At 43.8% G+C, this 12,660-nt stretch overlaps 2 protein-coding genes across 2 annotated transcripts; one reads left to right on the forward strand and one right to left on the reverse strand.

Annotated features, from left to right (window-relative positions):
* Positions 1-601: 601 nt before the first annotated feature.
* Positions 602-9,464, forward strand: LOC127302595 (pantothenate kinase 2). The gene is made up of 22 exons (XM_051333092.2): positions 602-1,095; positions 1,780-1,986; positions 2,298-2,353; positions 2,784-2,900; positions 3,086-3,205; positions 3,266-3,360; positions 3,432-3,525; positions 3,715-3,846; positions 4,573-4,685; positions 4,810-5,002; positions 5,106-5,317; positions 5,921-5,962; positions 6,050-6,098; positions 6,753-6,835; positions 7,029-7,145; positions 7,227-7,290; positions 7,597-7,743; positions 7,875-8,021; positions 8,401-8,484; positions 8,582-8,776; positions 8,876-8,947; positions 9,106-9,464. The coding sequence occupies exons 1-22, from the start codon at positions 849-851 to the stop codon at positions 9,193-9,195; spliced, it is 2,676 nt and encodes an 891-aa protein (XP_051189052.1). The 5' UTR covers positions 602-848; the 3' UTR covers positions 9,196-9,464.
* Positions 9,465-9,964: 500 nt separating this feature from the next.
* On the reverse strand, positions 9,965-11,284 carry LOC127302596 (glucan endo-1,3-beta-glucosidase-like). The gene has a single exon (XM_051333093.2). The coding sequence runs from the start codon at positions 11,212-11,214 to the stop codon at positions 10,144-10,146; it is 1,071 nt and encodes a 356-aa protein (XP_051189053.1). The 5' UTR covers positions 11,215-11,284; the 3' UTR covers positions 9,965-10,143.
* Between the last annotated feature and the right edge of the window lie 1,376 nt (positions 11,285-12,660).

Raw genomic sequence — 12,660 nt, forward strand, 5'->3', positions numbered from 1 at the left:
TGCGTCCGCCGTCCACGCGTCGCCTTCTGGGTGCGGGCGTGCGACGCTCCGCCAGGACCCTAGCCCCTCCTCTGTCGCCGCTCGCCGGCTTGCCGCCTCGCTGGTCGTGGCCGCCGCCTTGCCTGACTGCCTGAGTCGTCTCCGTCTCTGCCTCTCCTCGCTGGTCGTGATGCGGAAGTTCGGATGGAATACGATGCTGTGTGCCTGTGTGCGAGTTGGGCCAAAGCCTGTAATACTCAGCTGCTAATGGGCCTCCTTTGGAAGATTACTAGTAGTATTTTTTTTTTACATTTTTGGAGGGCATGCTTCAGCCTGTTTAAACCTTTGGTTGAGGCGACATTCACATCGATAGCGAGACATGGTGAACTCATCGATCTCAAGGTTCAGTAAGACTTAACCTCTCGGAGGTGCTTATAGCATAGGTGTGAGTGTGTTCGTTTATAGAGAGGTGCGTATAGTTTGTACCGTGTTTCCTGAGACAAAAAATCGAGTTACTTTCTGAGATTCCACTGTAAATCCATTGTGAAAGTAAAACCAAAAAGAAACCCTGAAAATATACTGTTTTTGACCTGTACACGCACGGCCGCACAAAAGTCCTGGAACTGGCTAGCACCACCACCACGAGTCCACCCCGCCGACGCACGCAGTGAGGTAGTCGAGGCGATCCAATTCCAAACCCATCCCCAACCTAGTCGCTCCTCAATTCCCCAACCTTGGCGATCGATCGATTCCGTTTTTGTCTGCCGTTGCTTGGCGATTTTCGATCTCCCCAAAGCAGCAGCGGCAGCCGGCAGGTGGGCGGTTGGTGGCGGCTCCACTGATCCCCAAATCCAATCCGCTGGCCTAAAATGGCGGCCAATAATAGCGGCGACGCCCCCATCCCGCTCGAGGAGGGCGTGAAGCACGAGGCGGAGCCGGAGGCGAAGGGCAAGGCGCCGGCGAACTCGACCTCGACCATGCTGCACCGGTCCGGCTCGCGCCCGCAGCTCGACCTCAGCGGCGCCGCCATCCACGGCGCCCTCGAGGACCGCAACCCCACCATCCTCCTGCCCAACCAGTCCGACGACATCTCGCACCTCGCCCTCGACATCGGCGGTACGTCCGCCCGCCCGCGCTTGCTTGCTTTCCCTGACGCTCATGCCCGACGTCCTCCACCAGCAATGCCAGCATCGTCTGTCTGTCTCTTAAGCCTACTATAGAGTGAGGTAGTGCAGTGTAGTGTGGAGTCAATCAGTGCATGGAAGAGCTATAGCTGGTTTCCCTGAGTGTTCGACTGAAATCTAATCGGTGGATGGAGGCTCTCCTTTTCGGGATTGCTGTGCTGATCAGTACTGAGTACTGACTGAGGATGCTCTTGCTAATCAATGCTGTTAATAACCAGACCTGCCTCGTTTTGCTGATGTGCATCATCCACCAGCAGTGCAGTATCTCATCGTGTCTCTTATTGTGATATAAGCTCTTGGACTGAGATGCTCACAGTGGAGTGTGTAGTCACTTCCTGAATGACGTGGGGTAGCTTTCATTTTTCCAATAACTAAATTAAGATGGGAGAAAGGGAGATAATAGTGCTTGAAAGGTGGATGGAGGCTTTGTCCCGGGCTCACTGTGTTGCTCAGTACTGATCATTGTGAACCCCGTTATCCATACTCTTGCTAATCGACCGTATTAGTTGCCTGCATCTGGTATTTTTGTTCAGAAGCTCTGTTTTCAGTCATCAGTCTGAATGAGAGCTACATACAGTCTGTTTGTTGAGTCACTGAACTTTATGTTTTCCTCCAGGTTCTCTTATAAAGTTGGTATACTTCTCCCGGCACGCGGACACCGAGGATAAACGCAAGCTCTCCACCAAGAGAAGGCTTGAGATATTTACGGGTGCCAGGAGGAGTTACCCCGTTCTTGGAGGGAGGCTCCACTTTGTCAAATTTGAGACTGGCAAGCTAAACGAGTGTTTGGACTTCATTTCTTCCAAACAACTACACCGGGGTGGTATGCAAACAGTACTTCGTTTTAATACAATTTACGGACTACTACTGTGGAATTTGGATTGTACACATATCGAATCTTGTGTACTGTCGAGTGCACAAATATTCTGTATGCTCACATTATGCTAAGATTATGGATATAATTATATTAGTGGAAAACACAAAGAAATATCACTAAATTATTTGTCAATTTTGGTTGATGATAAACACTGAATGGCATAATGTCCTAATTCCTTCCTTCACTATGTTGTGATGTTTTTTTACTGTTTTTTAACTTGTATCTTCTTAGAATTGAGTAGTAGTTTTATGCTGCAGGAGTTGATTCACCTTCGTGGCGCTCAGGAGTTCAGCCTGATAACATTGTAATCAAGGTAACAACTAATGATACAACATCATCATTATCTATTGAAAATTGGTTTACCATACCCCGAAAAGCTAGCTAGTGTCCGTTACACTCGGACATTGTGGTTTGCAATCTCTTTTTCCTAATGCTATCTTGTTAGTGTACATGGTTAGCGGTGGTGGTTGTAAATAGGATTAAAATTTGTTCTGGGTTTCTGGCACGTAAAACTTTTTTTTAAACCGAAAATAGGCATCTAGAAGATAACATCATAGATATTCCAGTCGTAAATTTCTTCCTCTCCCATTAATTGCTTTTGAATGAAAAAATATGATCAAATAGTCTTGATGGTTACTTCTACTATATAGAAGGGAAGTCGTGGTATTTGCACTATTCTTCCTTACTTGATTTGTGGAATTAGAATTACATGTCTTACTGATTATATGATATTTTCTGGAAAGGCAACAGGTGGTGGAGCATACAAGTATGCTGATCTCTTTAAGGAAAGACTGGGAGTCAGTCTTGAGAAGGAGGATGAAATGGACTGCCTTGTAGCTGGATCAAATTTTTTGCTTAAGGTTCTATTTCTAAATTGGCAATATCCCTATTTAGGCTGCATGCTACAATGCAGTTCCATGTTGTACGTGGTGTTTATAATGGATAGTTCAAAATGTATCATGTCATTAAGTACATCATCTCATAGGGTGGTCACATTGAGATATTTAAATTATGTGGTAGTTATGAAGACTTTATTTTTTGCCAGGCTATACGCCATGAAGCTTTTACACACATGGATGGCCAAAAAGAATACGTGCAAATTGATCAGAATGATATGTTTCCCTACCTTCTAGTTAATGTTGGATCTGGTGTCAGCATAATCAAGGTAACTTTTAGGTTGATTTTTTATTCTCACTGGATCTTTGCTAATTATTGTTCTTCAAAGGTTGATGGGCATGGGAAGTTTCAACGAGTAAGTGGAACAAATGTTGGTGGCGGTACATACTGGGGATTGGGGAGGTTAATGACAGAGTGCAAGAGGTGCCATTTCTGTTTGTTCAAAGACATCATACTTTTTTTCACAGAAGTTTGAAATCTTGAATTTGTTTCAGTTTTGACGAGTTACTAGAGTTGAGCCAACGTGGAGACAACAGCACCATTGACATGCTTGTAGGAGATATATATGGTGGTCTGGACTACTCCAAGGTAATCATTAGCATTGGTTGGAAACTATTTTATTATCATTTATGGCCACCTTTAAGTTATTATGGACATTGACTTCGGTATATATTGTGAAAATTGCCTGCCGCAACTGGTACTAATGTGTAACATTTACCGTGTCAATGTCCCGAGTTCTTGTTTTGCAATGCACTAATCCTTGCATGCTTCTGGCAGATTGGCCTTTCAGCGTCAACAATTGCCTCTAGTTTTGGGAAGACGATTTCAGATAACAAGGAACTATCGGAATATAGACCCGAGGACATTTCACTCTCTCTCCTACGAATGATTTCATATAATATTGGTCAGGTATCTTATTGATACTTTCTCTGGCTTAACACAAATGCTGAGTAGATTGACATAGTATTTTGATAAGAATGCCTCAGCCCTTGCCGCTTCAAAGTTTTCATAGATATTCAAACATGGTAATGTTCTTGTTGACTTAAAAAATTCGAGCAAATGATCTATACTATGAAAGCTTGGGAGCTTATCTGAACGCAGAGCTTTGTCTTACTCTTTATATTCAGAAGCTCAAGTGTCCAACACTGAACAGTAGCATTCTTCTGTCGAAAGAATCAATATAATTAATTTCGTCTTATTTTTGTTATTACAATGAAATTTGTAAAACTCAGCTATTATTCGTAGGCATTGGTGGATTTGAAAACATAACGAGCCTAGGAGCTAACACTGCGGAAGCTGATTCATACGCCAGTGCTTAACAATGTATTCAAATTCAAATAGGTTCCTTGTCGTCAAAGGTTGAATGTCACTTAGCATGGTGTTCAATGAACTTAGATATTTTCTGTTAGCTGTTGTATGCTAACAAAGACGGTGCCACTTGGAGTTTATGGTTCAACAAATTTTATTAATAGAATAAATATAACCGAAAGCTCCAAAATTCAGCTGAGTTTAATACTCGACCACTAGGTCTAAGGAGAAACTGGATGTCCATTGTCCGGTAACATTTTCGTGATAGTATAGGCAACATTGCACGTTATAGAAGTTGCTGGACTCATCTTTTTGTTGTTGTTGTAGATTTCCTATCTTAATGCACTTCGTTATGGACTAAAGAGGATACTCTTTGGTGGATTCTTCATCCGTGGCCATGCTTATACCATGGACACCATTTCTTTTGCAGTAAATTTCTGGTAAACATTCCAAACACATTTTAGTTTTGAATGTGTTGCCACACTAATGTAGTTAATTTTGAAAATAATTCTCCCCTCATGCCGTATTCGTATAATATGTTCCTGCAACCTTTGTTTCGGAAAGGTCAAAAGGAGAAGCAAAAGCCATGTTTCTTCGTCATGAGGGTTTTCTAGGAGCACTTGGCGCATTTATGAGTTACGAGAAGCATGGTCTTGATGACTTGAGTGCACATCACTTAGTTGAGCGTTTCCCAATGGGTGCTCCATATGTTGGTGGGAAGATTCATGGGCCTCCTCTGGGGGACCTCAATGAGAAGGCAAGAACATCTATTCTTGATTACCGACATTTTATTACATGTATTCTCTGTTCTGTATGGATTGCAAGATCGATAAATTTTGATATGGAACTCTACTTGTCAGATATCATGGATGGAGAAGTTTGTGCAGAAAGGTACTCAGATTACAGCACCTGTACCTATGGGAGCTCCTGCTACGACAGGCATGGGAGGCTTTGAAAGGCCGACTTCCAAGGGTGACATTTTGCGGTCTGATGCAAGTGCAGCTCTAAATGTTGGTGTTCTTCATCTTGTACCCTCATTGGATGTCTTTCCATTGTTGGAAGACCCAAAGACGTAAGCACAACTATTTAGCTCTCATCTCTACCATGTCTAATAAAATTTTGGAACCAAGGGTCTGGCTAGATAGTTGGATCCTATTTCTCAACCCAAAGAAGACCAAGTAAAACTAAGTACTCCCTCCGTCTCAGGAAAGTTGTCTTGAATTTGTCAAAATTTGGATGTATCTAGACACTATTAGTATGTAGACTAGATACATATTAAATTTAGTCAAATCTTCGACAAGTTTCATGAGACGGAGGGAGTATAGAAGTTGGAGCTCCACTTTCATTACCTCAAAGACTCCAAAATTATGAGCTAATACTTGCCTACGAAGCTTACAGTTATGTAACCTAACCACTTTGTGAAGCATCTAGTTAAGTAACTGAGATGCTTCACCATATATCCAAGACTGTGATCTCCATGAAAAAAAACTGTGCCTCAGCCAAACAGGTCTTTGTCCGAGCTTAAAAAACTCAAGGAGTTTTGGTCACTTTGTGGATATTACTCGAGGGCAAGCGGTTTTACTGGATGTTAGCTTGGCAGTGAAATAACAAATGCTATCATGTTCAACACAACTATGTGTCGTGAATGAATTGTAATATGCAATCTGTACTGCAGGTATGAACCAAACACTATCGATCTCGACCAGGACGAGTTCAAGTATTCTTCTTTTCCTTATCTATAAATATATTAGAGCAACTGAGTTTTGATGATTCCTTTGATGATATGTGAAATGTATCCTGCTAGGTACTGGTTCACTCTTTTGTCAGACCATCTACCAGATCTTATGGAGAAGGTATGATCCACTTCTTGCAGATACCCTTGTATAGCTTAGTTACAAGGCAAGGCATCTGAATTTTGTCACTGAATGCCACTGTGATAACAATAGACTGTCTGAATATTTGTTGCCAATTTATTATTGGCGGTCTGGGTAAGTTTGTCGGCCTTCAAGCACGTGTCATGTGGGCCAGCATTGTAGCCACTATCACGAGTCCTAGGAGGGCAGGCCAAACCTGTTAAGTCTTTGATATTAATTTCCTATCAAAGCTTCAATTTGTCCTACTTAAACACCAATTCGTGTTAGCTCTTTGGATAATTAAGCAGGCATTCCGCGCACAGTAGATTTTCCATTAAAAACTCTACTGTTCTTGTTAATCACTGTTAGCATTTTTCCCGAAACCGGACAGGAGCTTAAGAAGAAAACAGAATACCCAGTTAATTAAGGGAAAATCGGTTGAAAACCATACAACAGGCTCAACACCTAGCTTAAGTAGGCATGGAGCCACTATTAATGTTGAAGTTAGTAGTGGTTCCGTAAGCTACTAGATTAACAGTTCAGAAAATAATTGACATTAAAACTGTTACATCAACAACGTATGGATTTATACTAAATTCCATGTGGATACATGAAAAGTATTCTATGTGACTAAATGCATACTGTTATTTGCAGGCGGTTGCTAGCGAAGGTGGGACTGATGACGCCAAACGACGGGGCGACGCATTTGCACATGCCTTTTCTGCTCATTTGGCAAGGTACACAAATGCAACTGTATAACATTGGTCCTTGGTTCACTGGCACAAATATGACTCGCCATACTTTCTTGGCTTCATGGCCCACACTCGTAGATCCATTTTTCTTGGCCACAAGTTAGCCAGAAACGTTTGGCATACTTACTTATGCTTCAACTACCTGATATCACTTTGTTACTAACTTTTGTAAGTTTAGGTTGATGGAGGAGCCTGCTGCTTATGGGAAATTCGGTTTAGCCAACCTGTTGGAGTTGAGAGAAGAATGTTTGAGAGAATTTCAGTTTTTTGATGCATATGCTAGTATCAAGCAAAGGTTAGGTCATACTCTCTTCATGGTTGTCAACATTTATCTCTACTCTGCTATTTAAATTGTTTGATCTTTTCTGCAATGCAGGGAAAATGAAGCTTCATTGGCTGTTTTACCTGATCTACTGATGGAACTTGATAGTATGGATGAGGTATGAGAGAGAAGCTTTCCCTTATTTCTCCACCGGTAGAGCATGCAGAAAAAAACCTAATTTTTTAATCATCTCGCAACAAAAAATATTAGAATAATTTTAAAAAATGCCAACTGTTATGTTAACTGACAAACAGACCTGGTGTGTCCACCTGCCATTGTCATGGTAAACAGTTTTATGTTGATTTTTTTGTCTGCATGCTTATTTTGACAGGCCACATGCTGTTGTCCAGTACCTCAGCAATCTAACTCAGTTTGAAGTCTAGTTATGAATTCTGAGTTTACTTTCATGCTTGATTTTTTTCAGGAAGCTAGATTGCTTGCCCTAATTGAAGGTGTCCTTGCTGCGAATATATTTGACTGGGGGTCTAAAGCTTGTGTGGACCTTTATCACCAAGGAACTATAATAGAAATTTATTACATGAGCCGCAAGAAGATGCAACGTCCTTGGCGGGCAAGTATTCCAGATCTGAAATTTATATGTTATTACAATGCAAGAGTTATCCAAGTTATATTTTGCGAGCCGTGCTAATACAAGAACAGATAATTGTGCCATGGTATTTATACTGTTATCTTTTGTTTCAGATTGATGATTTTGATATATTCAAGAAGAGAATGCTTAAGAAAGACAAACCATACAAAAGAGCACTTATTTCTGTTGATAACTCGGGTGCTGATGTGGTCCTTGGGATGCTTCCTTTAGCACGAGAACTTCTACGCAATGGAATTGAGGTATAAATTGAGAATACAAAGTTAAGAAGAAACATGTACTGTTAGGTTTGCTCCGGATTATAGTTTGAATTAAAAGAAACACATGTTTTGCTGTTTTTTTTTTTGGTCCAGTTTTGCTGTTTCAAGCGATTGAATCATGGGTCGATGGGCCTGGAACAAGCAATACATCGCATTCTCATAATGTATTTGATTTGCATTTCTGTTCTCCTTAATGGAAAATATACACAGCATTATATTTGTGTCACCCAGAAGGTCCAGAACTGATAGAAAGATGATTTCTGCAGTTTAAGCAATGTTGTGGAATAACAATTTAGTGATTACTCTTTCTAGTGGTATTCATACTCCTAGCGTAAGTCATTAAGAGAATACTTATCTGCAGGTGGTTCTGGTTGCAAACTCATTACCAGCTTTGAATGATGTTACGGCCAATGAACTTCCAGAAATCGTAGCTGAAGCTGCAAAGGTACAAAGTGAACGGGATTTTATTCTCCTTGTCCATCCTAGTTGTGCTACCTGCTGATGCATCTAACTTGTGCTTTATCGGTCGTTATGTAACACAGCACTGCGGTATCCTTCGGAAAGCTGCAGAAGCTGGTGGATTGATAGTCGATGCCATGGCTGGCATCCAAGATGATGCCAAGGATGAACCGGCATCAGTGCCCCTAATGGTCGTGGAGAATGGATGTGGCAGCCCTTGTATTGATTTCCGGCAGGTTAGCTCGGAGCTTGCAGCTGCTGCGAAGGATGCAGATCTGGTAAGAAGGCTGAAGCTCTTCCAACTGAATGTATTTCCTTGTGTGTAGTCAACTGGAGAGATGTTTGATTTGTTGGTTTTGGTTTTGGATGTTATGCAGTTAATCTTGGAGGGCATGGGGCGAGCACTGCATACCAACCTCAACGCCCGTTTTAAGTGTGATGCTCTAAAGGTATGTCGTTTCCACAAATCGCCGATCCTGAGTTTTGTTAACATATCTGCAAGTATCTTTGAGCTAACAACAGCGTCATCAAAGCTTCAAGCAATGCTATATTTGTGCTCAATCCTGTATGCTCATTGTGAGCTTACCAAACTGAACTGAATGTGCAGCTTGCGATGGTTAAGAATCAGAGGTTGGCCGAGAAGCTTTTCAACGGGAACATATACGACTGCATCTGTAAATTCGAACCTGTTTCTTGAGGATGCGGAAGAGACTACAGAGCAATTTGGTATACAACCTAGGACATCAGCCCCAAAGCTATGTTTGAACAGTGTCATCTTGTACTCAATAGTCAGTAACCATATCATACTGCATGTCAAACGACTGCAAGAATTGAAGATTTTCTCTCGTGTACTGTAGCAAATATTTCTCTCGTGTACTAGCAAATACTCAGTACTCCCTCTGTTCCATTCTATAGTGCCTATTGTTTTTTGGCACGGAAATTAGCGCAAGAGTATTTTTTACACAAGACCCCTAGCTGAACGATTTGAGATCAACGTAAAATTTGGGAAATCCATATCTTCCTAACTTACCATAACAATTTTGGGAGCTGAACAGGGAGGGGGTAATTGAAAAAAAAGCTAAGCTACAACCTTATATTCTGAAACAAATGCCAAAAATCTATAGGCACTATAGAAAGGAATGGAGGGAGTACTAATTAGTCTAGAGGAGTGCCGTTGTTTGCGTAAAATACTGTCACCTGAACAATTTCCCTCAGGTCGTGTTGTGCAACATAGTAATAAGAAGGTTCAGAGAATAACATGTTGGAATGCACCGAGAGATTCAGTTTCTTCACTAGATAGTCTAGAGGAGTGCTGTTGTTTGCGTAAAATACTGTCACCTGAACAATTTCCGTCAGGTCGTGTTGTGCAACATAGTAATAAAGAGGGTTCAGAGAATAACATTTTCGAATGCACATAGATATATTCAGTTTCTTCACCCTTGACCTTGAGGCAATGAACAGATAAGTTCGACAGCAAGTTCAGGACATCATCAGTTGCAAATAGCAAACCAGTAATTAAGTGAGTGAGAAATACATCAAGAGTGAGCAGATTAGGCTTGAAATGCCAAGAAAAATGCATGGATACGGCAGCCAGTTGATACACAAATCAACATCGCCGAACAGTTAATAAACACAAGTTCTAAATCTAGATGAAGCTGATGTCGTAGGCCTTGGTGCCGTCGGCTTTGAAGATGCCGAAGTGCCGCTCGATCTCGGCGCCTGGCTTGCCGTCCTCGTCGTAGAGGTCGAAGAGGAACACCTCCACGGGCGTCCCTGGCCGTCGCGGCGTGCCGGCTCCCCGCGCCGCCCTGTCCGCCACCCCTCCGTTGTACACCGCCGCGTTCTGGGGCGTCGCGTCCGGGTGACCCGCCGTCGGCCACCCGGTCTCGGTCACCGCCACGGCCACCCCGCCGAAGCCCTCCCGCTCTAACGCCGCCGCTACCGCGTCCACCGTCGCGTCGAACAGGCCCGTGTACTCCAGCGCGCCGTCGCGCACCACGGTTGTGGCGGCGGTGCCGGAGGAGGAGGAGAGCGCGTAGTCGAGCGGGACGTTGGCGGGGTCGCTGAGGTGGCTGATGAACGGGTAGGCGTTGAGCATGAAGGGAGCGCCGGTGTCGGCGAGGAAGCGCAGCATGGGGCGGAGCACGTCCAGGGTGGCGCCGTCGAAGGCGCCCGCGGAGGGCGGGTAGGAGACGGCGAGCACGGAGGAGGCGTGCGCGGAGGAGACCTTGACGGCGCGGTCGAGCCCGAGCGCGGCCAGCGCGGCGTGGAGGTTGCGCATGGCGGGGACGAGGTGCGGCGCGTAGAACTGGTTGTTGTAGAGCACCTCGTTGCCGACGACGAGGTAGCGGAGGCGGGCGGCGACGGGGTTGGTGGCGAGGCCGTTGGCGCGGAGCCACTGCAGCGCGCCGTCGGGCCCGGAGGTGGAGAGGTAGGTGAGGTTCTCTTTGGGCACGCCGACGGTGAGGTCGATGCCGGCCGCGGCGAAGGCCGGGAGGACTGCCGGGTCTGGCAGGAAGAGCCGCGCCTTGGTGATGCCGTTTTGCCTGAGTAATGCCGCGGCCGCCTCTGGCGCGGGGAGGTTGCTGCCCACGCGGCCGTGGCAGACGCCGATCTTGGCAGGGTCGGCCGTGGCCGTGGCGAGGAGCGCGGCGGCGGTGGCGGCGAGGAGGGCGTAGCACAGACACGACATGGCTGTTGTTGTTCTCGTGGCCATTGTGCGGAGGAACGGCACGTTATTACAGGATGGATGCGGCTGTGTTTTATTGATGGAGTGTCGTATCTATCCTGGTGTTGTCGTCGCGGCGCGGTTATATAGTAGAGGGTGTGTTGCTAAGAATGGGATGGCGGTTACGTACGTTGATGCCAGGTCTCTGAGACAGGGAGGGAGGCGTTGGGATGTTGGTGGGGATCTGATCTGAAGGAGAATGGTTACCGAGGCGGTACGAGTGTACGATTGATTGAATGGGTAGCCGTTGAACATATATAGCCGTTGGCTTTCGAATGGCTGCACTGCAGACCAACTGATGGCAGGGCAGGCTGCGCGAGATTCGTATACCCCGAGGATGAAACTCGTCGAGACAACCTTAGTGAAATTGAGGGAGTACATAGAAGATTGTCGGAGTTTTGTTAAAATTTAAATATATACATTGAAATATATACATTGAACCTCGTCTAGATACATTGAAATTTAAATATAAACTTTATGTACTTTGCGTTTTGAGCTACTCAAAAATTACCAGTGTAGATGGGAATATGTATATTTTCAACGCTTCAAATTTTATTAGCCTTTATCATTTTTGGATAGCCCATAATACAAAGAATTTCTCATTGTAATTTTGCATGCCTATAGGTTGCATCATTAAATATGTCCAGTTTTATTCTTTAGAATTTTTTAAAATTATAAATATGAATTTTGAATTTTATTTTAAACAGGGATCACGAGAGCTCCCAAGGCAAAAACACTTTCCAATCTTTATGGCCTAGCAAAACATATTATATTTAAGAAACAGAGGTATTAGATCCTAACTACAACATATGGTCTAGGTATCTATATAAACCTACCGTACACGTATGTACTCTACCGATGTAATACCCTCGTGAAATACATACAACCGGCCTATGTTGTGATGTGCCATTCCCTTCCAGCTCTAATCTTTTCTTGAACATGAAGATACCAATTACACTACCTCTGCAACAACGCATTGCTCTAGCGGCATTACAGATGTACACATTCTAAAAAGGAAGAAAAAATACAATAAAAGAAAAGTCTCGCTACAATGATCTATTCCTTTTAATAGCAGTACTAACACCACCAAAACAACACCAAAAGTCAAGTTTCTCAAAAAACGACACATCCAAGAAGGGAACAGTGCACAAGCACCATCCTCGCCGATCATAGGTCTTAGGTTTTCATCCAAAAGAAAATCCTCCTCACAAAACAATTCCTTCAACAAGTCACAACCAATTAAGACTAGACTTTGAAATGGATATTTCACCCTCAAAGGTAAGCCTTTGAACTTCTCTCGTGCTTCCGCCCCTCTTACAATACCGCTGCCCGAATTCACGAATCACCAAACCAATTCCTCGTCGCCACAAATACTCGAATCACCATTGGTAGTCCTTGGATCTCAGCTTTCATGACATTCTCCGCCAGCTGACT

This window comes from Lolium perenne, chromosome 5, assembly GCF_019359855.2.
Source record: "Lolium perenne isolate Kyuss_39 chromosome 5, Kyuss_2.0, whole genome shotgun sequence".
NCBI lineage: Eukaryota > Viridiplantae > Streptophyta > Magnoliopsida > Poales > Poaceae > Lolium > Lolium perenne.

Bases quoted from the DNA above. Each gene is read 5' to 3' on its own strand.
- LOC127302595 (XM_051333092.2), top strand. From the start codon at position 849: ATGGCGGCCAATAATAGCGGCGACGCCCCCATCCCGCTCGAGGAGGGC. The intron at 1,096-1,779 runs GTACGTCCGCCC...GTTTTCCTCCAG, and splicing joins CCTCGCCCTCGACATCGGCG to GTTCTCTTATAAAGTTGGTA. The intron at 8,948-9,105 runs GTATGTCGTTTC...CTGAATGTGCAG, and splicing joins TTAAGTGTGATGCTCTAAAG to CTTGCGATGGTTAAGAATCA.
- LOC127302596 (XM_051333093.2), bottom strand. From the start codon at position 11,214: ATGGCCACGAGAACAACAACAGCCATGTCGTGTCTGTGCTACGCCCTC.